General features: G+C 52.1%; 1 protein-coding gene across 1 annotated transcript in view; it reads left to right on the top strand.

The window, feature by feature from the left end:
* Positions 1-25,699, top strand: part of LOC124522842 (mucin-16-like) — a 100,665-nt gene that overhangs the window by 2,701 nt on the left and 72,265 nt on the right. Inside the window, 4 exon segments of the mRNA XM_047094497.1 lie at positions 23-221; positions 3,263-3,367; positions 6,615-6,725; positions 7,775-25,351. Of these exon segments, the coding sequence (XP_046950453.1) occupies positions 23-221; positions 3,263-3,367; positions 6,615-6,725; positions 7,775-25,351 (17,992 nt within the window).

Here is a 25,699-nt window from a genome sequence, read left to right as displayed (position 1 = left end):
GCACCGATGTGTCTGCTTCCAGATTTCCAGGCCTCTCCAGCACAGAAGCCGGGCAGAGCTCCTCTCGGCCCCTCCCCATTACCTCTCCATCGACAGAGCCCACATCCCCAGCGGCACTGACCACCTCAACACCCAAGAGAAGACTCACATCAGAGGCAACAAGACCAGCCGGCTCCGTGTCTCGAGACGAGACGAGCTCGCCCCCAAGGCGGACTGCAGAGGTCCAGAGTCTTGCTGCCGTGGGTAGCTCTGTGGAAACCAGCAGGGGGGTCGCTCAGACGTCTGACCGTGGAAAAACCACAGTCAATCTGAGAACAAGTTTAGTTGCCCAGTGGAATTCATCTCTGCCTTTAACACACAGCACTGTGGGGGTCCCGGCTTCCTCTGAGGCCACCACTCCTGGAAGGCAACGTGGCCCCTGGTCAGAATCATCAGTGACCACAGAGAGAGTTGGGCCAGAACCCTCTTCTTCAGTCTCCTCTGCGTCCCCTGAGGTGACCACTGCCTTCGGCTCTGCCCCCGCAATGCCGGAAACTGTGGGCTCCACCTCATCCATCCCTAAGTTTAGGGAAATACCGACTGAGAAGGCATCAGCTCCCTCCCTGGCCTCTGTACTGCTGGGTGGAAGCTCTCCCCCGTCTCCCCCAGAGGCCACATCTTCCGTGGGCACCGGGGAGGGCGCAGGGACAAGTCCACTCATGTCAGAGGCCAGCTCATCTTCCGGAAGGGAAATTGACCCCTCTGCTTACTCATCCTCCAGCATCAGCCACAGTGCTGATTCTTTTGGTCCGTCCGCCAGGGGAGTGACCGGGGCCTCTCCCCTAGACCCCACGGCCTCGAGCTGGGTCTCCTCATCAGCACTTACTGACTTTCAGGCACAGACAAGCCAAACCTCTCCCAAGACTCCTTCCTCCTCAGGGCCAGAGCACACCAGCCTGGGAGAGGAGAGTGGCCTGGCCAGGACCTCATCAGGAACATTTACCTCTTCTGAAGCCAAGGGAGAGCCCTCCTGGACGTCTGTCTCTGTACCGTCAGAGGCTCCACCTGACAGAGGTGAGACTTCTGGGTCAGACCATCTGTTCCTGATCTGGATAGCTTGCCCCCATCCATAAGTAAGGACCTGCTCTTTCTGCCCCCTTGGAAATGGCTTTGTTCTCCTTGGTTTGGCCACTGAAGATGGTAAGAAATCTCCTCGCCTTTTTTTTTTTTTTAATTTTTTTTTCAACGTTTATTTATTTTTGGGACAGAGAGAGACAGAGCATGAACGGGGGAGGGGCAGAGAGAGAGGGAGACACAGAATCGGAAACAGGCTCCAGGCTCTGAGCCGTCAGCCCAGAGCCTGACGCGGGGCTCGAACTCACGGACCGCGAGATCGTGACCTGGCTGAAGTCGGACGCTTAACCGACTGCGCCACCCAGGCGCCCCATCTCCTCGCCTTTTTTTAACAGGATATATGACTTGTCTTGCATCAGGATTCCGGTTTCAGGGAAATGTCCAATTGGCTAGGGGGCCACTAGAGCCCCTGGGTCTGGTTTTCTACCGGTAGTATGGGGTTGCCCTTCTATAGTGTGCAGTGTAGACTTCCTGATGAATCTCACATTTTTTAAAACCTTTTTTTTAATTGAGGTAATATACAGTTCAGTGGCATTAAGCACATTCACACTGTTGTGTAACCATCCCCATCATCCATCTCCAGAACTTTATCTTCCCCAACAGACACTTTATTCCCATTAAACACTAAGTCCTCTTTTTCCCCTTCTCCTAGCATCTGAAATCACCATTCTACTTCTGTCTCTGTGAATCTGACTATTCTAGGTACCTTATATAAGTGGAATCATGTAATATTTGTCCTTTTGTGTCTGGCTTATTTCACTTAGCATAATGTTTTCAAGGGTCATCCATGTTGTAGCTTGTATCACAATTTCTTTCCTTTTTTTAATGTTTATTATTATTTTTTTTTAAGGGAGAGAGAGACAGAGCATGAGCAGGGGAGGGGCAGAGAGAGAAGGAGACACAGAATCTGAAGCAGACTCCAGGCTCTGAACTGTCAGCCCAGAGCCCAGTGTGGGCCCTAAACTCATGAACTGTGAGATCATGACCTGAGCCGAAGTTGGCCGCTTAACCAACGGAGCCACCCAGGCGCCCCTCTTTCCTTTTTAAGGCTGAAAAATAGTTCATTGTAGATATATAGCGCCTTTTGCTTATTCATACATAGATGGACATTTGGGCTGTCTCCATGTTTTGCCCATTGTGAATCAGGCTGCTGTGAACATTAGCGTACAAATATCTATTTGAGTCCTTTTGATTCTTTGGGGAAAAATACCTAGTAATGGAATTGCTACATAATATGGTAGAATAGTAAATTCTTATGTTTAGATTTTGAAACTTCTTCTTGAGGTCACCTGTTCTCACCCAGATAAGAATCGGCCCATCATGACTAAGCTTCCCTAGGTATCTCCGATTGGTGGTCTGTCTCAATAAGACTAGTGGGAGGGCGCCTGGGTGGCTCAGTCGGTTAAGCGTCTGACTTCGGCTCAGGTCATGATCTCACAGTCTGTGAGTTTGAGCCCCGCATCAGGCTCTGTGCTGACAGCTTGGAGCCTGGAGCCTACTTCAGATTCTGTGTCTCCCTCTCTCTCTGACCCTCCCCCGTTCATGCTCTGTCTCTCTCTGTCTCAAAAGTAAATAAACATTAAAAAAAATTTAAAAAAAAAAGACTAGTGGGAATAGAAGTATGTGGCTTCTGTGTCTGTCTTGTCTCCCTGAGAGGACTGATCACATCACCTTGGTCATCACTGGTTATAAAACAAGCAGGTTCCTATCAGGAATCTGACAGCCTTTCCTGACACTATCTGGCATATGCCCTCCTCTATGTCCTATTAGGATATCTGACTTGAAGTCACCTGGACAGATCTGCCTCACTCTTTGACAATCCCATTTTTTATGGACTAGACCAGCACTTTGATGTGATATCCGTGATCCCAGACTTTATGTGGATTCTGTTGATTCTGGGACTAGAGAGAGAAGAGGCTCAATTATTGCCCATTAATATCTTATTTCATCGTGCTTGTTCACGGCACAATTCTCACGCAGAGCTGGTGTTCCAGTCCCCCAAATCTGTGTTCTCCTGTCTCTAGCCTTTGAATAACATTTTCTTATAAATAAATGTCTTTGTTTCCAAACTGGGCACATATTAGTTTTTCTCAGGTGCCTTCCCTCTAAACTGACCAGTATCCATCCAACCCACCTGTCTCTCCTACAGGCACTGATGGGACTGTGGTGTCCGTTACTCACTTCCCCACATATGAAAGTTCCTCATGGCTGAATAGTGACCCTTCAACACCTGTGACCGTGGTTGATTCTGCAGGTATGACAGCTGCTGCTAAACTTTGTCTCTCTAGGAACCATGTTTTCTATTCTCTGGCAAGTTGTGTTTCTGCTAGAACTAGCCTGAGATGTTGGTACCACCTGCATTTCTCCTAAAAAATGTAGATCTCTGGGCCCTATTTCTCCAATATGGGACTTAAATATCTCCAAGGACACAAGAGACCATTCAATGTTCAGGATGTTTTCATTAGTATATGGGTCTTATCGAAAGAGGTCCAGAGCTAGCATGATAAGGATTGGTCAGGGGTGGTTGATAGTTCCTGGAATGAGCCCTACATGAGAAAAAGTCACTATCTTGGAGGATGTGATACCATGAGCAAGTCAACTCTGTGTCCTGGAGGTTTTCCTAAAAAGGAAATGGTTCTCTCTTGTCAGGTAGAAGCGATAGAGGTTTAGAGACTGACCTATCATTTTATAATCTAATCTTCCCTGCCCTTAGATTCTCTTTAAAGGCCAAATAGGAGTTTCCAAAATAAGAAATAATAAGATAATATACAAATTAAATTATGCCCTAAATCTTTAGAGATAATATCCAGTAATCCAGGGCTTCAGGTGGGGAAGCAGGGACCACAGGCACTTGGTAAATAAGGGTCAGATATGGGGAAGGAGCAGTAGATATAGAAAAGGAAGGACAGACTCTCCCCCATTGGTCAGAAACAGGATTTGTTAAATGTTCTCTCCAAGCAAACTCACAGAGATCAATCTAATAATCATAGAAACCTTACCATAATCACTAATACTTCCTAAAATCATGAGTACACGTTTTAGCAATGGAGGGCTTGGGGGGACAACTACACTGTATCATGTCACAGCTTCTCCTGGTGGCCAGCAGATGACCACTATGTTTGCTGAGACTTTAGAATGAGTCAGACTGCTGAAAGCCCTGAACTGACAACTCTATACATTTCCATTGCTTCTTCTGAGAAGCCAAGCACACAGCCTGATGTAAATGGTCCCTTTCTCTGCCTGGCCCTGTATATACCTTGATCTTGACAACTAGTACATATCCATCATCTGCAACTATTACCAGGTCAACTTCTCATAGAGACACAAGTTCTCAGGAACTCATTCTGGAGCCCAAAACCAGCCCATCCATCTCAGTATAAGCCTTCTCTTCAGGGTCCAGGACGGGTAAGGTCAAGCATCTTTGGGTGGTCAGCAGCACAGGAGTGGCCATCATGTCCTTACCAGCACCAGTCCTTACCAGCATGGAAGGCAAGCAGAGCCCTCCCTCAACTCTTCCTACAGCATTCACAATGTCAGGGCATAAGTACCCAGTAGCAGTGACCCCTCCTGAAGGAAATCTGACTCTGAGTACAAGTTCCAAGGGACAGAACTTGAAGTCTCCTACACTAGAGATGACAGTGTAAACCATTTTCTGAAGTGAGACACCACTGAGATGATGGGGTCACTCACCGGGTCTAGTGAAAACCAGATCGCCGGTGGGTGTGAGCACAGAAATTGGGAGGAGTTCTCCAAGTTGGATCAGTACCTCAGTGGAGACACTGGCTGCTTCTGAGACCACTACAGACACAGAGGGAATTCATCCTTTTACAGTTTTACTGGTAGACTCTGTCTGGGCAACCAGTTCTGGGGCTGGTCATGTTCTCCTGTTCCTACCCACTCAGAATCACACAATGTCACGCCACCAATGGTTACACCCTTCATTCCAGAGGCAACCAACCTTTACACTTCAGCCTCCATTCTTCCTAAAACTGCAAGGACTGGGGAAGAAACTGGTTCCTCACAGACTCTTGGACTGAGGGACACTGGTATTTCTCAGGATTCTAGCACAGCCACAGACACAAAAGCATGATCTTTTCCCAAATGTTCAGGGATGCTACTACTGAAATCACTGGGACTTGAGTTTGCTTCCCAGTAAACTGTACCTATCCCAGGCTTTACTCAGTCAGTAGGTGACACTGGCATCCCCAGAAGAACCAACATCAACCGTTGTCTTGCCTCACATGGCTGATTCTTTACACATGACCTTCAACACACCAACAAGCCCGTCTAGGACTGCAGCAAAGAGCACTCTTACTCTGGACACCACGACCACAGCCTCCTGGGAAGGAACCCCTCTGCTGAGACTCAGTTTTTCACTCTCAGAGATAACTACTCCTATGAGCAGAGGGCTAGAGGCGCCATCATAGACAAGACCTTCTTTTTTGGAGGTCTTGGAGGATTCGGAGAAAAGACCAAATCCCTGTCCCCTCTGGTACTTATTCTAAGCTCAACTTCAGCTTCTTATGTTTCTTCCAAGGCAGAGAAATCCAGAACCCCTAATTCTCCTTCACTTGCCTCTGGACTGACACTGTCTACATTATTCACCAACATTCAATTCCAGAAAACCACAGTTTTCCCAGGCACTGGCTCCCCAGAATATCCTTGGTGCGTGAGCATTACTGTGGGAGAATACAGGACCCTTAAGGTGATCTCTGTGGCCAGGCCACCAAAGGCCACCACATATGGTGTAGTTGTGACTCTAGCCACTGAGGAGAGCTCCTCTGATGTAGAGCCCAGCTCAGCTCCATGTGTTAATACCTGTATCCTATTTACAAGTAAGAACCTAGTTCCTGACTTCTCTTGCACTGGCCATTCTGAGATTTGGTGGATACTATTCAAAAAGGTAAAGAGAGGATTCCTGCTGAGAATGTCCATCTGGTTACACATATCTAGTAGGATAATTCTACTTTCTCTATGTAACTAGTGACACTTTTAGCATCCTTGAGTCCAAATTCAGCTCCTTCCAGTCTGAGCCTACCTTTACCCTCCCCAGATGTGAAGTCTGCATGAAGATAGTTATAAAAGAATGATAAAGGGAAATAAGAAAGTGCATAACCAAGACATATTGTTTGCATATGTTTGCTAATCTGATATAATAATTCATGATATAATCCTTATTTTACTTATGGAGAGTCTAAAACATGGGAGAGAAAAATCAACCAATGGTGAATTCACATTAGGTGCTAGAGACAGACTACTGCCAAATGCTTTTGCTTGAGGCCAATCAATTCAGCAGTCCCACCATCAACAGGAAACTCTTCTATAATTATGATGTAAGACACCTTATCAGTTTGATTCCGTGCCAAGAGAGTCAGTCCTCACCATGTGCCTTCTCAGAGACAGATGAGGACATGCTGAGTCAGTGCCTAGTGAGAGCATTTCTTGTGTGTTCCCATCTTGAAGGAAAGCTAGACTGACGCGTCAATCCTCTTTTCCTTCAGGTCCTCAGGAGCCTGTGACAACCACCACTGGGGAGCTGAGTGAGGGGGCGTATGGAGGCACCACATGGTCAACGGGTGACCCCATGTCTCTGGTGACTGTAGGCAGACTGGGTATGTATGATCCTCTGTGTACATTACGCTTAAGATTGGTCTCTGGACTAAAATAGTTGATTTCCTCAGTCCCAGGTTCTGGTACATAATCAAAACTTTCTGCTGTTGTACCCAGAGGCTATTGGTAACATTTTAAGTGGAGATTTATTGACTTCTAATATGACTTGCTTCTCCTTAGTAATTTATATGTTCAAGAGCCAGTCATTTCAGCTTTAGGAACAGATATAATGTCTCTACAAAACAGCTGACCAATTGTGAAGGGCCTTCCTAATTCAGATACCATCACTAAGGTCAGGGATTGCCAAGAACAGGGAAAGATAGGCCTGAGATGCCATTGGTTTATTCTACGGGACAATTCATAATTACAAAATGATTATAACGCTGTCCACTGTTACAATGTTCTGCAGGTGAGAGGAGGTGTCCATTTAAGGTGCTAGGTGGATGAATACAGCTGTCCTGATTCCTGAAAGCAATACTTTGACGTGTCTTTCTACGCTAGAAGGCGGAAAGGTTCTTCATTTCACCTAATTAGAGGTGAAAGAATAAGAAAATATATAGGAAGTAAGGTGCCTTAATCTACCTCTTCCCTTACCCTGTTAAAAACCAAGCCCCAGAAATTTTCATTAGAATCACAGTTTTGAGGTCTAGGGGATAAAGACAGATATTAGACTAAAAGAGATTGATTGAGAAGGCTGGACCAAGGTGGAAAAATGGAGAGGGAGAGTTTTTCTCCACCAAAAGTTGGGAGAGTTTTTCTCTATTCCTGTGTAGAATCTTTACCCTCCACTAAGACATGAGATGTGGTATATAGGTCTGCGTGGAGGCCACACTGATATAAAAACCTAAGATGCCAGAGGGAGCTCTGAGAGCCAGTAGACCAAGCTCATGTACCCAACATTGGGCACAGGGTTGGACAATATGATTCCTGCCATCTAGAGGAACATATTATGTGCAGATTTGTAAGGAGAGAGGAAGGAGAATCAAAATCAGAAGAGCCCCATTTTTACCTCCTTGCAAACTTCCTAACTGAAGAGCTGTTTCAGTCACAGGCCTGCCCACAAGAAGCCCAGGAACATCTGAAGATATCCTAAATCCAAGCTCCAAGGAACCCAGCAGCACCAGCCACAAGGCCAGGATCACTGTGGGGACTTCTCTTAGGAAGACTCCAAAAGAGACTGCCCCTGTGGATACCACAGTGGGACTGGCCACCCTTCAGTCCCCGAACACAGGGAGTGTCAGCACCAAACTCCTTCCCTTGCCCACAGGAAACACGATGACAGCCGAATCATCCACAGAAATGGCAGTAGTTACAAATAACATCTCACACTCCACACATCCAGCTGAGGCCTGGGCTAGTACTTATTCTGGGACACCAGAAGGGACAAGCCAGTCAAGAGGAACAATGTCCTCTTTCCACCCAGAATCAACTTCTGTAGGTGCCACAGGGAAGGTTCAGCAAGTCAGCTCAGGCTTGACTTCAAAGACAACTGAAATGGACTTGTCCACACGGTTTGGCTCCACTGAGGGGACCGCAGTGGACACTCATTTCCCCTTGAGCACATCTTCCACTGGTCTTCAAGACTCTGCAACAAGTTTAGTTATCTCCAAGGTAGCCACAGGCTCAGTGGCAGATAAATCCGAACTTAAAACCACGCCGTGGGTCAGCACTGTGGTCATTCCTTCCACGGCCTTCAGTACAAAGGCAATGGCAGTTGAACGACAGACAGGTGGATCTGTGGGGAAGGCTTATTCATCTGGCCCATGGCCAAAGCAGATACCTCGGAGTGACCCAATGTCGAGTGCCTCCCCTGTGAAGCCAGACACAGCTACCACCACCCTCACAACCCACATTCCTCCAACAGGACCTTGGACTTCTGACAGGTCAGAAGGCTCAGCCACTATCAGCCTCACCAGTATGGCAAAAGAGACAACTGGTTCCTCTATAGCTGCTACTTCCCCTTTGGTGGGGCCCAATTCTGAGTCCATCACTGGACTGGAGACCACTGAAATGGCATCTCCACCTGGGGTCCCTTCTGTGACATCATATCCGACAGAACTAACAAGCAAGGGTGGGGCTCTCACCTTGGTGATCATCACCTCCAGCCCCAGGGGAGCAAGGTCAGTTTCAACTATAATGACTAGCCCGGAGAGGAAGTCCAGGGCCACAGGCAGCACGCAAGCACCAGGGACCTCTCCATGGACTGTCACAGACACAGCTGTCCAGTCACATGTCACTGGTTTGCCCAAAGTCAGTTCTACAGGGAGGACACTTTCCTCCTCAGCAGTGGCTACTGGAACAGCTGAACAACAAACAAGTGTATCTGTGGGTGCGGCTTATTCATCTGCTATCACACGGTCAGACAAGACAACTGGGAGTGATCTGATTCATGGTGCATCTCTAGAAGCCACAGACACATTGCATCTTACCTCCAGAGAACAAACCACATCGGCAACTCTGACCTTTAAAAGCCAAGCCATCACCAGCCCTACCAATGATGCTTCAGGAGGAAAAATGAACTCTTCACCATCTGGTGTATTTCCTTCAATGGAGTCTAAGACGCTGGTGGCCGTCACAAGTGTAACGACTAGTAAGGCTGCCTCTATGACTGAGCAACTGTCACAGGCCTCATTTCCTGCAGAAGCGAGCATGATGAGTGCGACCACAGCCCCCCCTCCACGTGTCATCACCACTATCACCACTATGGGAACCAACTCAGTCCTGACTACCATGTCCAACCCAGAGAGGAGAGAGAGCACCATGGACAGCACCCTGGCTACAGAGACCAGCACATCTGCCATGGAGCATCCTTCCACCTGGTCATCCACAACTGCTTCTGCCCCAACATCAGGCTCCTCGGCTATGAAAGACATAACTTCAATTTTGAAAGTCACAGGTTCTCCCAAAACAACTTCTGCAATGGGCACAACTTCATCCTTAGCATCAAGCACAGAATCAGGCTCTTTATCTACTCCCCATGGCATTATGACTGTTACTGGAACCAGCCCAGCCAGTCCATCTTCTCATGCTTCAGCTGAAGATATGAGGTCCACAAATATGAGAACATTGACTCCTTCAGACACAACTGCATCTATGCCCATTTCAACTTCTGGTATCGAGAAGATGAACACCTTACTTCCTGACATTTTAGACACAAGTTGGACTACCAGTAAAAGAAATATGGAAGTTCTGCCTGGTTCAATGGCTTTCACTGACCATCCAAATACAAAGACTGACCCCAATATCCTCCTATCCGTTTCACTGCCTGATTCTCTGCCCACACATGACTGGACTACTGGGAAACCTGTGTCACCAGCCACAACCACTACCTCCACTCCTCAAGGGGACACAACTCAAAAATTCAATGTAATGAACACTATCAGACCAACTACCTCATACATACCATTCTTTACAACAGAAACAGGTATAGCTCCTTCGCTAAGTTACACTCCTACAAATGAAGAGAGAAGAACAGAGAAATACACCAATGACAAAATATCTACCCCAACACTTCCTCAGTCCATGAGGTCATCAGATACCACCAGGGGCCGTATAATGAAAGTTGTGACAAATGGTGAAAAACTAACCATGAGTGAACAGAATGGTACTACTAGGACTACATCTGAGGGCACTCTAGCCTTGGGTACCTCAGCCATAGCATCAAGGGCAGAGATGCACTCGGCTGCGACTCAGGGTTCTAGACACTCAGAGACGACCACTAGCATGGACAGACATTCAGAGGATGTGTCACACCCAAGCCCTTCCTCTGAGCAGGACATCAGCTCTCCATCTTCCCTGGTGCCTTTATCTTCCATGACCTCATCCTCTACAGTGTCCCCCACACTGCCAACCAGTAATCCTCCTTCTCTTGTACCTGTCACGTCACCTCTCACCCATGGCCTGCTGAGGACCGACAGCACTTGGAACACAAGCTTGGAAGGTGTGATCAGTTCACCCTCAGGTCTGAGTAAAACCTCAGTAGAGATTCAGGCCTCGTCTGAAGACTCTACTGATACAGAGGCCACTCACATTCCCCAAAACACAGCAGTGACCTACGTAGCGACCCTCAGTTCTGCATGGGAATCTAACCCCGTGGCCCCAGCAGGCTTACAGCCAGACACGGGCACATCTCATGTCAAGACCTCCTCCATTGGTGGGGATGCCATGGCTTCCACAAAATGGTCGGGCCTCTCTGGAACCACGGAGACTGAGACACCATCAAAGATGTCCCTGGCCCCAGACCCATGGGAAACCAACACGTTCCGGCACACCAGCTCAGCCACAGAGGAAATGACTGTCCCTTCCAGGGTGTCCACAGGTACTAATACTGAGGCCACCAGGACAGACGTCATGTTCTTTAGCAGGGCATCCACCCTGGGCCCTGTTCAGCTCACGATGTCACCAGACTTCCCCACAGAAATCAACACCAGGCTCTCTCTTTCCCCCGTCATGACAGAATCTGAACCTATAACCATGGACACTATAAACATTCCCTTAGAGGCTACACCCCAAGGCACAAGAGTCTGGGATACATCAGCCACAGCATCAGGGGCACAGACACACTCAGCCATGACTCAGGGTTCTCCACGCCCAGAGATGACCGCTAGCGGGGACAGAGGTTCTGAAGATGAGTCACCCGCCAGCCCTTCCTCTGAGCAGGAAAAAAGCTCTCCATCTTCCCTGGTGCCATCTTTTCAAGTTATGTCCTTGACTTCTGCAGTGTCCCCCACACCTCCAGCCAGTAGTTCTTATCCTTCTGACTCTGTCACCTCACCTCTCACCACTAGCCTGCCGAGGACCCACATCACATGGGGTATGAGCTCGGAAGGTGTGAACAGTTCACCCTCAGGTCTGAGTCAGACCTCAGTCGATGTATGGGCCCCCTCTGAAGTCTCTACGACTACAGAAGCTATTCACCCTCCCAAAACCACAGCAGTGACCTACATGGGGACCCTCAGTACTGCATGGGAAGCCCACTCCTCAGCCCCAGCTGTCTCAGAGACAGCCACTGGCACAACTCCGATTGAGACCTCCCCCACTGGTGGGACCACAATGGCTGTCACACCAATGCCTGGCTTCTCTGGAACCACGGAGACTGAGACACAGTCAAAGTCCTCCCTGGCCCCGCAACCACAGGAAACCATCACATCCCAGCACACCACCTCAGCTACAGAGGAAATTACCGTCCCTTCCGAAGTGTCCACTGGTACTAAGTCTGAGGTCTCCAGGACAGTGTTCATCTCCTGGAGTGGAACTTCCATCCCTGTCCCTACTCAGGCCACAGTGTCACCAGGCATCCCTATGGGAATCAACACCAGGCTCTCTGCCTCACCAGTCATGGCAGAATCTTCACCTATAGCCAAGGCCACTGAAACCATTCCCCCGGAAGCTATATCCCAGGGCATGCTAGCCTGGGGCACATTAGCGACAGCCTTGGAGCCTCATACGCTCTCGGCTGTGACTCAGGGTTCTCCACCTTCAGACGTGACCACTAGCATGGACAGGCGATCTGAGGGTGTGTCACTCTCAAGCCCTTCTTCTGAGCAGGACGTCAGCTCTCCATCTTCCTTGGTGCCTTTACATGCCATGACCTCGTCCTCTGCAGTGTCCTCCACTCTCCCAGCCAGTAGTCCTTTTCCTTCTGACTCTGTCACCTCACCTCTCACCGCTGGCCTGCCGAGGACCCACATCACATGGGGTACGAGCTCAGAAGGTGTAACTAGTTCACCCTCAGGTCTCAGTCAAACCTCAGTCGACGTATGGACCCCATCTGAAGTCTCTACCACTACGGAAGCTATTCACCCTTCTGAAAACACAGCAGTGACCCACAAGGGGACCCTCAGTTCCACATGGGAATCCCGCTCCTCGGCCCCAGCTGGCTCAGAGATAGCCACAAGCATGTCTCCGATCAAGACCTCCTCCCTCGATGGGGATGCCACAGCTTCCACGCCAACGCCTGGCCTCTCTGGAACCACGGAGCCTGAGACACAGTCACAGTCGTCCATGGCCCCGGAACCACAGGAAACTGGCACATTCCCCCATACTATCTCAGCCACAGAGGACATGAGCATCTCTTCCAAGGTCTCCACTGAGTCTAGTGCCGGGGCCTCCAGGACAGACGCCATGTTCTCTAGCAGGACATCCACCCCTGGCCCTGTTCAGCTCACATTGTCACCGGACATCCTCACAGAAATCAACACCAGGCTCTCTACCTCCCCTGTCAAGGCAGAATCTGAACCTATAACCATGGCCACTGAAACTGGTCCCCCAGGGACTACATCCCAAGGCACACTAGCCTGGGACACATCAGACACAGCATCGGGGGAACAGACACACTCAGCCGTGACTCAAGGTTCTCCACACTCAGAGATGACCGCTAGCGGGGACAGAGTTTCTGAAGATGAGTCACCTGCCAGCCCTTCCACTGAGCAGGACATCAGCTCTCCATCTTCCCTGGTGCCTTCTTTACAAGTTATGTCCTTGACTTCCTCAGTGTCCCCCACACTGCCAGCCAGTAGTCCTTTTCCTTCTGACTCTGTCACCTCACCTCTCACCACTGGCCTGCCGAGGACCCACATCACATGGGGTACGAGCTCGGAAGGTGTGAACAGTTCACCCTCAGGCCTGAGTCAGACCTCCGTGGAGATATGGGCCACGCCTGAAGCCTCTACCACTACAAATGCAATGCCCCCTTCTGAAAACACAGCAGTGTCCCAGGTGGGGACCCTCGGTACCTCAAGGGAATCCCACTCCTCGGCCCCAGCTGGCTCAGAATCAGCCACAGCCACATCTCTAGTCAAGACCTCCTCCCTCGATGGAGACACCATGGTTTCCACTCCAATGCCTGACCTCTCTGCAACCACGGAGACAAAGGCACAGTCAATGTCGTCCCAGGCCCCAGAACCACGGGAAACTGGAACATCCCGCCATACCAGCTCAGCCCCAGAGGAAATCACCGTCCTTTCTGAGCTGTCCACTGGTAATAGTGCTGAGGCCTCTAGGACAGCTGTCATCTCCCCTAGCAGGACATCCATCCCTGGACCTGGTGGGCCAACGTTGTCACCAGACATCCCCACGGGTATCAACAACAGGCTCTCTATCTCACCTGTCATCTCAGAATCCTCACCCATATCCAACACCACCAAAACAGGTCCCCAACCGACTACATCCCAAGGCAGTATAGCCTGGGACTCATCAGCCACAGCTTCGTGGACAGAGATGCACTCAGCTGTGACTCAGAGTTCTCCACACTCAGATGGGACTACTAGCGTGGACAGGGTTTCTGATGATATGTCACACAGAAGCCCTTCCACTGAGCAGGACATCAGGTCTCCATCTTCCCCGGAGCCTTTCCATGCCATGACCTCGGCCTCTGCAGTGTCCCCCACATTACCACCCACTAGCCCTTCTCCTCCTGCTTCTGTCACCTCACCTCTCACCCTCAGCCTCTTGAGGACATGGGGCATGAGCTCAGAAAGCGTGACCAGTTCAAACTCAGGACCGAGCAGCATCTCAGTGGAGACCCAGGCCACATCTGAAGCCTCCTCCACTACAGAGGCCATTCACCCTCCCGAAACCACAGCAGTGACCCACATGGGGACCCTCAGTACTGCATGGGAAGCCCACTCCTCAGCCCCTGCTGTCTCAGAGACAGCCACTGGCACAACTCCGATTGAGACCTCCCCCACTGGTGGGACCACAATGGCTGTCACACCAATGCCTGGCTTCTCTGGAACCACGGAGACTGAGACACAGTCAAAGTCCTCCCTGGCCCCGCAACCACAGGAAACCATCACATCCCAGCACACCACCTCAGCTACAGAGGAAATTACCGTCCCTTCCAAAGTGTCCACTGGTACTAAGTCTGAGGTCTCCAGGACAGTGTTCATCTCCCGGAGTGGAACTTCCATCCCTGTCCCTACTCGGGCCACAGTGTCACCAGGCATCCCCATGGGAATCAACACCAGGCTCTCTGCCTCACCAGTCATGGCAGAATCTTCACCTATAGCCAAGGCCACTGAAACCATTCCCCCGGAAGCTATATCCCAGGGCATGCTAGCCTGGGGCACATTAGCGACAGCCTTGGAGCCTCATACGCTCTCGGCTGTGACTCAGGGTTCTCCACCTTCAGACGTGACCACTAGCATGGACAGGCGATCTGAGGGTGTGTCACTCTCAAGCCCTTCTACTGAGCAGGACGTCAGCTCTCCATCTTCCTTGGTGCCTTTACATGCCATGACCTCGTCCTCTGCAGTGTCCTCCACTCTCCCAGCCAGTAGTCCTTTTCCTTCTGACTCTGTCACCTCACCTCTCACCGCTGGCCTGCCGAGGACCCACATCACATGGGGTACGAGCTCAGAAGGTGTAACTAGTTCACCCTCAGGTCTCAGTCAAACCTCAGTCGACGTATGGACCCCATCTGAAGTCTCTACCACTACGGAAGCTATTCACCCTTCTGAAAACACAGCAGTGACCCACAAGGGGACCCTCAGTTCCACATGGGAATCCCGCTCCTCGGCCCCAGCTGGCTCAGAGATAGCCACAAGCATGTCTCCGATCAAGACCTCCTCCCTCGATGGGGATGCCACAGCTTCCACACCAACGCCTGGCCTCTCTGGAACCACGGAGCCTGAGACACAGTCACAGTCGTCCATGGCCCCGGAACCACAGGAAACTGGCACATTCCCCCATACTATCTCAGCCACAGAGGACATGAGCATCTCTTCCAAGGTCTCCACTGAGTCTAGTGCCGGGGCCTCCAGGACAGACGCCATGTTCTCTAGCAGGACATCCACCCCTGGCCCTGTTCAGCTCACAATGTCACCGGACATCCTCACAGAAATCAACACCAGGCTCTCTACCTCCCCTGTCAAGGCAGAATCTGAACCTATAACCATGGCCACTGAAACTGGTCCCCCAGGGACTACATCCCAAGGCACACTAGCCTGGGACACATCAGACACAGCATCGGGGGCACAGACACACTCAGCCGTGACTCAAGGTTCTCCACACTCAGAGATGACCGCTAGCGGGGACAGAGTTTCTGAAGATGAGTCACCTGCCAGCCCTTCCTCTGAGCAGGACATCAGCTCTCCATCTTCCCTGGTGCCTTCTTTACAAGTTATGTCCTTGACTTCTGCAGTGTCCCCCACACTGCCAGCCAGTAGTCCTTTTCCTTCTGACTCTGCCACCTCACCTCTCACCACTGGCCTGCCGAGGACCCACATGACATGGGGTACGAGCTCGGAAGGTGTGAACAGTTCACCCTCAGGCCTGAGTCAGACCTCCGTGGAGATATGGGCCACGCCTGAAGCCTCTACCACTACAAATGCAATGCCCCCTTCTGAAAACACAGCAGTGTCCCAGGTGGGGACCCTCGGTACCTCAAGGGAATCCCACTCCTCGGCCCCAGCTGGCTCAGAATCAGCCACAGCCACATCTCTAGTCAAGACCTCCTCCCTCGATGGAGACACCATGGTTTCCACTCCAATGCCTGACCTCTCTGCAACCACGGAGACAAAGGCACAGTCAATGTCGTCCCAGGCCCCAGAACCACGGGAAACTGGAACATCCCGCCATACCAGCTCAGCCCCAGAGGAAATCACCGTCCTTTCTGAGCTGTCCACTGGTAATAGTGCTGAGGCCTCTAGGACAGCTGTCATCTCCCCTAGCAGGACATCCATCCCTGGACCTGGTGGGCCAACGTTGTCACCAGACATCCCCACGGGTATCAACAACAGGCTCTCTATCTCACCTGTCATCTCAGAATCCTCACCCATATCCAACACCACCAAAACAGTTCCCCGACCGACTACATCCCAAGGCAGTATAGCCTGGGACTCATCAGCCACAGCTTCGTGGACAGAGATGCACTCAGCTGTGACTCAGAGTTCTCCACACTCAGATGGGACTACTAGCGTGGACAGGGTTTCTGATGATATGTCACACAGAAGCCCTTCCACTGAGCAGGACATCAGGTCTCCATCTTCCCCGGAGCCTTTCCATGCCATGACCTCGGCCTCTGCAGTGTCCCCCACATTACCACCCACTAGCCCTTCTCCTCCTGCTTCTGTCACCTCACCTCTCACCCTCAGCCTCTTGAGGACATGGGGCATGAGCTCAGAAAGCGTGACCAGTTCAAACTCAGGACCGAGCAGCATCTCAGTGGAGACCCAGGCCACATCTGAAGCCTCCTCCACTACAGAGGCCATTCACCCTCCCGAAACCACAGCAGTGACCCACATGGGGACCCTCAGTACTGCATGGGAAGCCCACTCCTCAGCCCCAGCTGTCTCAGAGACAGCCACTGGCACAACTCCGATTGAGACCTCCCCCACTGGTGGGACCACAATGGCTGTCACACCAATGCCTGGCTTCTCTGGAACCACGGAGACTGAGACACAGTCAAAGTCCTCCCTGGCCCCGCAACCACAGGAAACCATCACATCCCAGCACACCACCTCAGCTACAGAGGAAATTACCGTCCCTTCCAAAGTGTCCACTGGTACTAAGTCTGAGGTCTCCAGGACAGTGTTCATCTCCCGGAGTGGAACTTCCATCCCTGTCCCTACTCGGGCCACAGTGTCACCAGGCATCCCCATGGGAATCAACACCAGGCTCTCTGCCTCACCAGTCATGGCAGAATCTTCACCTATAGCCAAGGCCACTGAAACCATTCCCCCGGAAGCTATATCCCAGGGCATGCTAGCCTGGGGCACATTAGCGACAGCCTTGGAGCCTCATACGCTCTCGGCTGTGACTCAGGGTTCTCCACCTTCAGACGTGACCACTAGCATGGACAGGCGATCTGAGGGTGTGTCACTCTCAAGCCCTTCTACTGAGCAGGACGTCAGCTCTCCATCTTCCTTGGTGCCTTTACATGCCATGACCTCGTCCTCTGCAGTGTCCTCCACTCTCCCAGCCAGTAGTCCTTTTCCTTCTGACTCTGTCACCTCACCTCTCACCGCTGGCCTGCCGAGGACCCACATCACATGGGGTACGAGCTCAGAAGGTGTAACTAGTTCACCCTCAGGTCTCAGTCAAACCTCAGTCGACGTATGGACCCCATCTGAAGTCTCTACCACTACGGAAGCTATTCACCCTTCTGAAAACACAGCAGTGACCCACAAGGGGACCCTCAGTTCCACATGGGAATCCCGCTCCTCGGCCCCAGCTGGCTCAGAGATAGCCACAAGCATGTCTCCGATCAAGACCTCCTCCCTCGATGGGGATGCCACAGCTTCCACACCAACGCCTGGCCTCTCTGGAACCACGGAGCCTGAGACACAGTCACAGTCGTCCATGGCCCCGGAACCACAGGAAACTGGCACATTCCCCCATACTATCTCAGCCACAGAGGACATGAGCATCTCTTCCAAGGTCTCCACTGAGTCTAGTGCCGGGGCCTCCAGGACAGACGCCATGTTCTCTAGCAGGACATCCACCCCTGGCCCTGTTCAGCTCACAATGTCACCGGACATCCTCACAGAAATCAACACCAGGCTCTCTACCTCCCCTGTCAAGGCAGAATCTGAACCTATAACCATGGCCACTGAAACTGGTCCCCCAGGGACTACATCCCAAGGCACACTAGCCTGGGACACATCAGACACAGCATCGGGGGCACAGACACACTCAGCCGTGACTCAAGGTTCTCCACACTCAGAGATGACCGCTAGCGGGGACAGAGTTTCTGAAGATGAGTCACCTGCCAGCCCTTCCTCTGAGCAGGACATCAGCTCTCCATCTTCCCTGGTGCCTTCTTTACAAGTTATGTCCTTGACTTCTGCAGTGTCCCCCACACTGCCAGCCAGTAGTCCTTTTCCTTCTGACTCTGTCACCTCACCTCTCACCACTGGCCTGCCGAGGACCCACATCACATGGGGTACGAGCTCGGAAGGTGTGAACAGTTCACCCTCAGGCCTGAGTCAGACCTCCGTGGAGATATGGGCCACGCCTGAAGCCTCTACCACTACAAATGCAATGCCCCCTTCTGAAAACACAGCAGTGTCCCAGGTGGGGACCCTCGGTACCTCAAGGGAATCCCACTCCTCGGCCCCAGCTGGCTCAGAATCAGCCACAGCCACATCTCTAGTCAAGACCTCCTCCCTCGATGGGGACACCATGGTTTCCACTCCAATGCCTGACCTCTCTGCAACCACGGAGACAAAGGCACAGTCAATGTCGTCCCAGGCCCCAGAACCACGGGAAACTGGAACATCCCGCCATACCAGCTCAGCCCCAGAGGAAATCACCGTCCTTTCTGAGCTGTCCACTGGTAATAGTGCTGAGGCCTCTAGGACAGCTGTCATCTCCCCTAGCAGGACATCCATCCCTGGACCTGGTGGGCCAACGTTGTCACCAGACATCCCCACGGGTATCAACAACAGGCTCTCTATCTCACCTGTCATCTCAGAATCCTCACCCATATCCAACACCACCAAAACAGTTCCCCGACCGACTACATCCCAAGGCAGTATAGCCTGGGACTCATCAGCCACAGCTTCGTGGACAGAGATGCACTCAGCTGTGACTCAGAGTTCTCCACACTCAGATGGGACTACTAGCGTGGACAGGGTTTCTGATGATATGTCACACAGAAGCCCTTCCACTGAGCAGGACATCAGGTCTCCATCTTCCCCGGAGCCTTTCCATGCCATGACCTCGGCCTCTGCAGTGTCCCCCACATTACCACCCACTAGCCCTTCTCCTCCTGCTTCTGTCACCTCACCTCTCACCCTCAGCCTCTTGAGGACATGGGGCATGAGCTCAGAAAGCGTGACCAGTTCAAACTCAGGACCGAGCAGCATCTCAGTGGAGACCCAGGCCACATCTGAAGCCTCCTCCACTACAGAGGCCATTCACCCTCCCGAAACCACAGCAGTGACCCACATGGGGACCCTCAGTACTGCATGGGAAGCCCACTCCTCAGCCCCAGCTGTCTCAGAGACAGCCACTGGCACAACTCCGATTGAGACCTCCCCCACTGGTGGGACCACAATGGCTGTCACACCAATGCCTGGCTTCTCTGGAACCACGGAGACTGAGACACAGTCAAAGTCGTCCAACGTTCCAGAACCATGGGAAACTGGCACATCCCCCTATACCAGCTCAGCCTCAGGGGACATCAGCATTGCTTCTGAGGTCTCCACTGGGACTAGTGCTGAGGCCTCCAGGACAGACATCATGTTCCCCAGCAGGACATCCACTCCTGGCCTTGTTCAACTCACGATGTCATCAGACTTCCCCACAGAAATCAACACAAGGCTCTCTACCTCCCCTGTCATGGTGGAATCTGAACCTATAACCATGGCCACTGAAACTGTTCCCCCAGGGGCTATATCCCAGGATACAGTAGCTTGGGACACATCAGCCACAGCATCCGCGGCACAGACACACTCAGCTGTGACTCAAGGTTCTCCCCTGTCAGAGATGACTACTAGTGTGGACAGAGGTTCTGAAGATGAATCACCCACCAGCCTGTCTTCTGAGCAGGACATCAGCTCTCCATCTTCCCTGGTGCCTTTCCCTGCCATGACCTGGTCTTCTGCAGTGTCCTCCACACTGCCAACCATTAATCCTTCTCCTGTTCCTGTCACCTCACCTCTCGCCCCTGGCCTGCTGACCCACAGCATATGGGGCATGAGTTCAAAAGGTGTGACCAGTTCATCTTCAGTTCTGACCAGCACACTAGTGGATATCCAGACCACGTCTGAAGCCTCTACCACTACAGAGGCCAGTCGCCTTCCTGAAAACACAGCAGTGACCCACGTGGGGACCCTAACTTCTGCATGGGAATCATACTCCTTGGCCTCAGCTGGGTCAGGGACAGCCATAGGGACATCTCCAGTTGAGACCTCCTCCTTTGATGTGGATGTCACAGCTTCCACAACAATGCCTGACCTGTTGGGAACCACAGAGACTGAGATACAGTCAATATCATCCCTGGCCCCAGAACCACGGGCAACCATCATGGCCCAGCACACCAGCTCAACACCAGAGGAAATCACTGTCCCTTCCAAGGTGTCCACTGGTCCTAATGCTGACGCGCCCAGGATACCCATCATGTCCCCAAGCAAAACATCCATCCCTGGCCTTGTTCAGCCCACGATGTCACCACACTTCTCTACAGGAATCACCACCAGGCTCTCTACCTCATCCATCATGGCAGAATCTGCACCTATAAACTTAGCCACTGAAACTGTTCCCCTGGGGGCTACATCCCAGGGCACAGTAGCCTGGGACACTTCAGCCACAGCATTAGGGGCACAGACACACTCGGCTGTGACTCAGGGTTCTCCACATTCAGCGGTGACCTCTAGTGTGGACAGAGGTTCTGAGGGTGAGTCACGAGTAAGCCCTTCCTCTGAGAGAGACATCAGCTCTCCATCTTCCCTAGTGTCTTTACCTGCCATGACCTCATCCTCTGGAGTGTCCCCCACGCTGCCACCTAGGAGTTTTTCTCCTGTTCCTGTCACCTCACCTCTCACCCCTGGCCTGCTAAAGATCCCCAGCACATGGAGCACAAGCTCGGAAGGTGTGATCAGTTCACCTTCAGGTCTGAGTCAGACCTCAGTGGAGATATGGGCCACGCCTGAAGCCTCTACCACTACAAGGTCTATCCACCTTCCCGAAAACACAGCAGTAACCCATGTGGGGACCCTCAGTTATGCACTGGAATTGCATTCCTCAGCCCCAGCTGGCTCAGAGCCAGGCACAGGGACGTCTCCAATTGAGACCTCCTCCCTCCCTGAGGATGCCACAGCTTCCACACCAATGCCTGGCCTCTCTGGGACCACAGAGACTGAGACACAGTCAATGTCACCCCTGGCCCCAGAAACATGGGAAACGGTCATGTCCTGGCATACTAGTTCAGCTCCAGAGGCTATCAGCATCCTCTCTGAGGTGTCCACTGGGACTACCACTGAGGCATTCAAGACAGATGTCATTTCTTCTAGGAGGATATCCATCCCTTTCCCTGTTCAGACAACAATGTCACCAGACATCCCCACGGAAGTCAACACCAGGCTCTCTACCTCCCCTGTCATGGCGGAATCTGAACCTATAACCATGGCCACTGAAACCGTTCCCCCAGGGGCTACATCCCAGGACACAGTAGCCTGGGACACAACAGCCACAACATTAGGGGCACCGACACACTTGGCTGTGACTCAGGGTTTTCCACATTCAGTGGTGACCTCTAGTGTGGACAGAGATTATGAGGGTGAGTCACCCACCAGCCCTTCCTCTGAGCAGGACATCAGCTCTCCATCTTCCCTGGTGCCTTTACATGCTATGACCTCAGCCTCTGCAGTGTCTCCCACACTGCCAGCCAGTAGGCCTTCTCCTCTTGCTCCTGTCACCTCACCACCTCTCACCACTGGCCTGCCAACAATCCACAGAACGTGGGGCATGAGCACAGAAGGTGTGATCAGTTCACCCTCAGTTCTGACCAGCACGTTAGTGGACACTTGGGCCACATCTGAAGCCTCTACCCCTACAGAGGCCATTCACCCTCCTGAATACACAGCAGTCACCCATGCGGCAACCCTCCGTTCTGCCCAGGAATCCCACTCCTCGTCCCCAGCCTCATCAGAACCAGCCACAGGAACATCTCCAATAGAGACCTCCTCCATCGGTCAGGACACCACGGCTTCCACACCAGTGCCTGGCCTCTTGGGAACCACAGAGAAGGAAACAGTGTCATCGTCATCCCTGGCCCCGGAACTGTGGGAATTGGACTCCTTTCGGCACACCAGCTCAGCCACGGAGGAAATCACCATCCCCCCTGAGGTGTCCACAGGTTCTAGTGCTGAGGCCTCCAGGACAGACGTCATCTCCCACAGCAGGACATCCATCCCTGTCCCTTCTCAGCCCACAATGTCCCCTGACATCCCCATGGGAATCAACACCAGGCTCTCTACCTCCCTCATTGAGGCAGAATCTGCACATATAATCATGGCCACCAGAACAGTTCCCCCAGGAGCTACCTCCCAGGGCACACTAGCCTGGTCCACATCAGCCTCAGCCGGGCGGTCTCATATACACTCAGCAATAACTCAGGGTTCTCCACGCTCAGAGGTGACCACTAGCATGGAAAGAGTTTCTGAGAATGAGACACACACAAGCCCTTCCTCTGAGCAAGACATCAATTCTCCATCTTCCCTGGTGCCTTTTCATGCCATGACCTCAACTTCTGCAGTGCCCACCACGCTGCCAGCCACTGGTCCTTCTCTGGTTCCTGTCACCTCACCTCTCACCCCTGGCCTGATGAGGACCCCCAGCACGTGGGGCATGAGCTCAGAAGGGGTGACCAGTTCACCCTCAGGTCTGACCAGCATCTCAGTGGTGGAGACTCGGGCCACGTCTGAATACTCTACTGCTACAGAGGCCATTTCCCATGCCGAAAACACAGCGATGACTCACACGGGATCCCTCAGTTCCACATGGGAATCCCACTCCTCGGCCCCAAATGGCTCAGAGCCAGCCACAGGAATGTCTCCAGTCGAGACCTCCTCCCTCAGTGGGGACACCCTGGCTTCCACACAAATGCCTGGCCTCTCTGGGACCACGGAGACTGAGATACAGTCAGAGTCGTCCCTGGCCCTGGAACCACGGGAAACCAGCACATCCTGGCACATCAGCTCAGCCACAGAGGAAATCACTGTCCCTCCTGAGGTGTCCACTGGTACTAGTCCTGAGGCCACCAGGACAGCCGTGATGTCCCCCAGCAGGACATCCATCCCTGGCCCTGGTCAGGCCACAGTGTCACCAGACATCCCCACAGAAATCAAAACCAGGCTCTCTACCTCCCCTGTCAAGGCAGAATCTGAACCTATAACAATGACCACTGAAACTGTCCCCCTGGGTGCTACACCCCAGGGCACACTAGCCTGGGACACATCAGCCACAGCATCAGGGGCACAGACACACTTGGTTGTGACTCAGGTTTCTCCACGCTCAGAGATGACCGCTAGCGTGGACACAGGTTCTGAGGATGCGTCACCCACCAGCCCTTCCTCTGAGCAAGACATCAGCTCTCCATCTTCCTTGATGCCTTTACCTGCCATGTCCTCGATTTCTGCAGTGTCTCCCACACTGCCAGCCACTAGCCCTTCTCCACCTGATCATGTCACCTCATCTCTCACCCCTGACCTGCTGACGATCCCTGGTACATGGGACATGAGCTTGGAAGGTGTGACCAGTTCACCCTCAGGTCTAAGCAGCACATTAGTGGACATCCGGACCTCACCTGAAGCCTCTTCCACTATAGAGGCCATTTACCTTCCTGAAAACACAGCAGTGACCCACGTGGGGACCCTCAGTTCTGTAGGGGATTCCCACTCCTCTGCCCCAGCTGGCTCAGAGACAGCCACAGGCACGTCTCCAGTTGAGACTTCTTCCCTCCGTGGGGATGCCACAGCCTCCGTGCCGATGCCTGGCTTCTCTGGAACCACACAGACTGTGACATTGTCAGTGTCATCTCTGGCCCTGGAACCATGGGAAAGTGGCATGTATCCCCACACCAGCTCAGCTCCGGAGGAAAGCACTGTCCCTTCCAAGGTGTCCACTGGTATTAGTCCTGAGGCCTCCAGGACAGCCGTCATCTCCCCTAAGGGAACATCCATCCCTGTCCCTATTTGGCCCACAATTTCAAAAGACTTCACCTCGAGAATCAACACCAAGCTCTCTACCTCCCCCGTCGTGGCAGAAGCTGCACCTAAAACCATGGCGACTGAAACTGTTCCCCTGGAGGCTACATCCCAGGGCACATTTCCTTGGAACACATCAGCCACAGCCTCAGGGGCTCATATGCACTCGGGTATGACTCAGGATTCTACAGGAGCAGAGATGACCACTAGTGCGGACAGAGGTTCTGAGGATGAGTCACGTACCAGCCCATCCTCTGAGCAGGACATCAGCTCTCCATTTCCCCTGGTGCCTTCCCATGCCATGACCTCAGCTTCTTCAGTGTCCAACACACTGCCAGCCAGTAGTCCTTTTCCTTCTGACTCTGTCACCTTACCTGTCACCACTGGCCTGCTGAGGTCCCACAGCCCATGGGGTATGAGCTCAGAAAGTGTGACCAGTTCACCTTCAGGTCTGAGTCAGACCTCAGTGGAAATACAGGACACGTCTGAAGCCTCTACAACTGCCAAGTCCATTCACCCTCCCGAAAACACAGCAGTGACCCACGTGGGGACCCTCAGTACTGCATGGGAAGTCCACTCCTCAGCCCCAGCTGGCTCAACAACAGCCCCACGCATGTCTCCAATTGAGACCTTCTCCGTTGATGGAGACACCATGGCTCCCACACCAATGCCTGGCCTCTCTGGAACCATGGAGACTGACACACAGTCAACGTCGCCTCTCGCCCTGGAAATGAGGGAAACCATCATGTCCCAGCCCACCAGCTCAGCCCCAGAGGACATCAGCATCCCTTCTGAGGTCTTCACTGGGACCAGTGCTGAGGCCTCCAGGACAGACATCATGTCCCCCAGAAGGACATCTGTGCCTGGCCCTGTTCTGCCCACAATGTCACCAGACATCCCTATGGAATTCAACACTGAGCTTTCTACCTCTTCCCCTAGTGTTGATATTGGAAAAGTCACCATCATCACCAAGAAAGGTACTCTATGGCTGTATCATAGGATACCCTTACCTTGGACACATTAACTACAGTTGGTGGCTGAGTGACTCACATTTTAGTGGGTGAGAGAGGATCCATAGCACGCAGATTGTTGCAAGGATACATTAAGCAAGAGTTTTCTTTTCTTTCCTTTTTTCTTTTCTTTTCTTTTCTTTTCTTTTCCTTTCTCTTTTCTTTTCTCTCTTTTCTTTCCTTTTCTTTTCTCTCTTTTCTTTCCTTTTCTTTCTTTTCTTTCCTTTTCTTTCTTTCTTTCTTTCTTTCTTTCTTTCTTTCTTTCTTTCTTTCTTCTTTCTTTCTTATAAACCCTGCTTTTGCTTTTTTGGTAGT

This window comes from Lynx rufus, unplaced genomic scaffold (genome assembly GCF_022079265.1).
Source record: "Lynx rufus isolate CCGP_SWC_20201006 ecotype Redwood Valley unplaced genomic scaffold, mLynRuf1.p SCAF_4, whole genome shotgun sequence".
NCBI lineage: Eukaryota > Metazoa > Chordata > Mammalia > Carnivora > Felidae > Lynx > Lynx rufus.
This window is presented reverse-complemented; position numbering and strand designations above follow the sequence as displayed.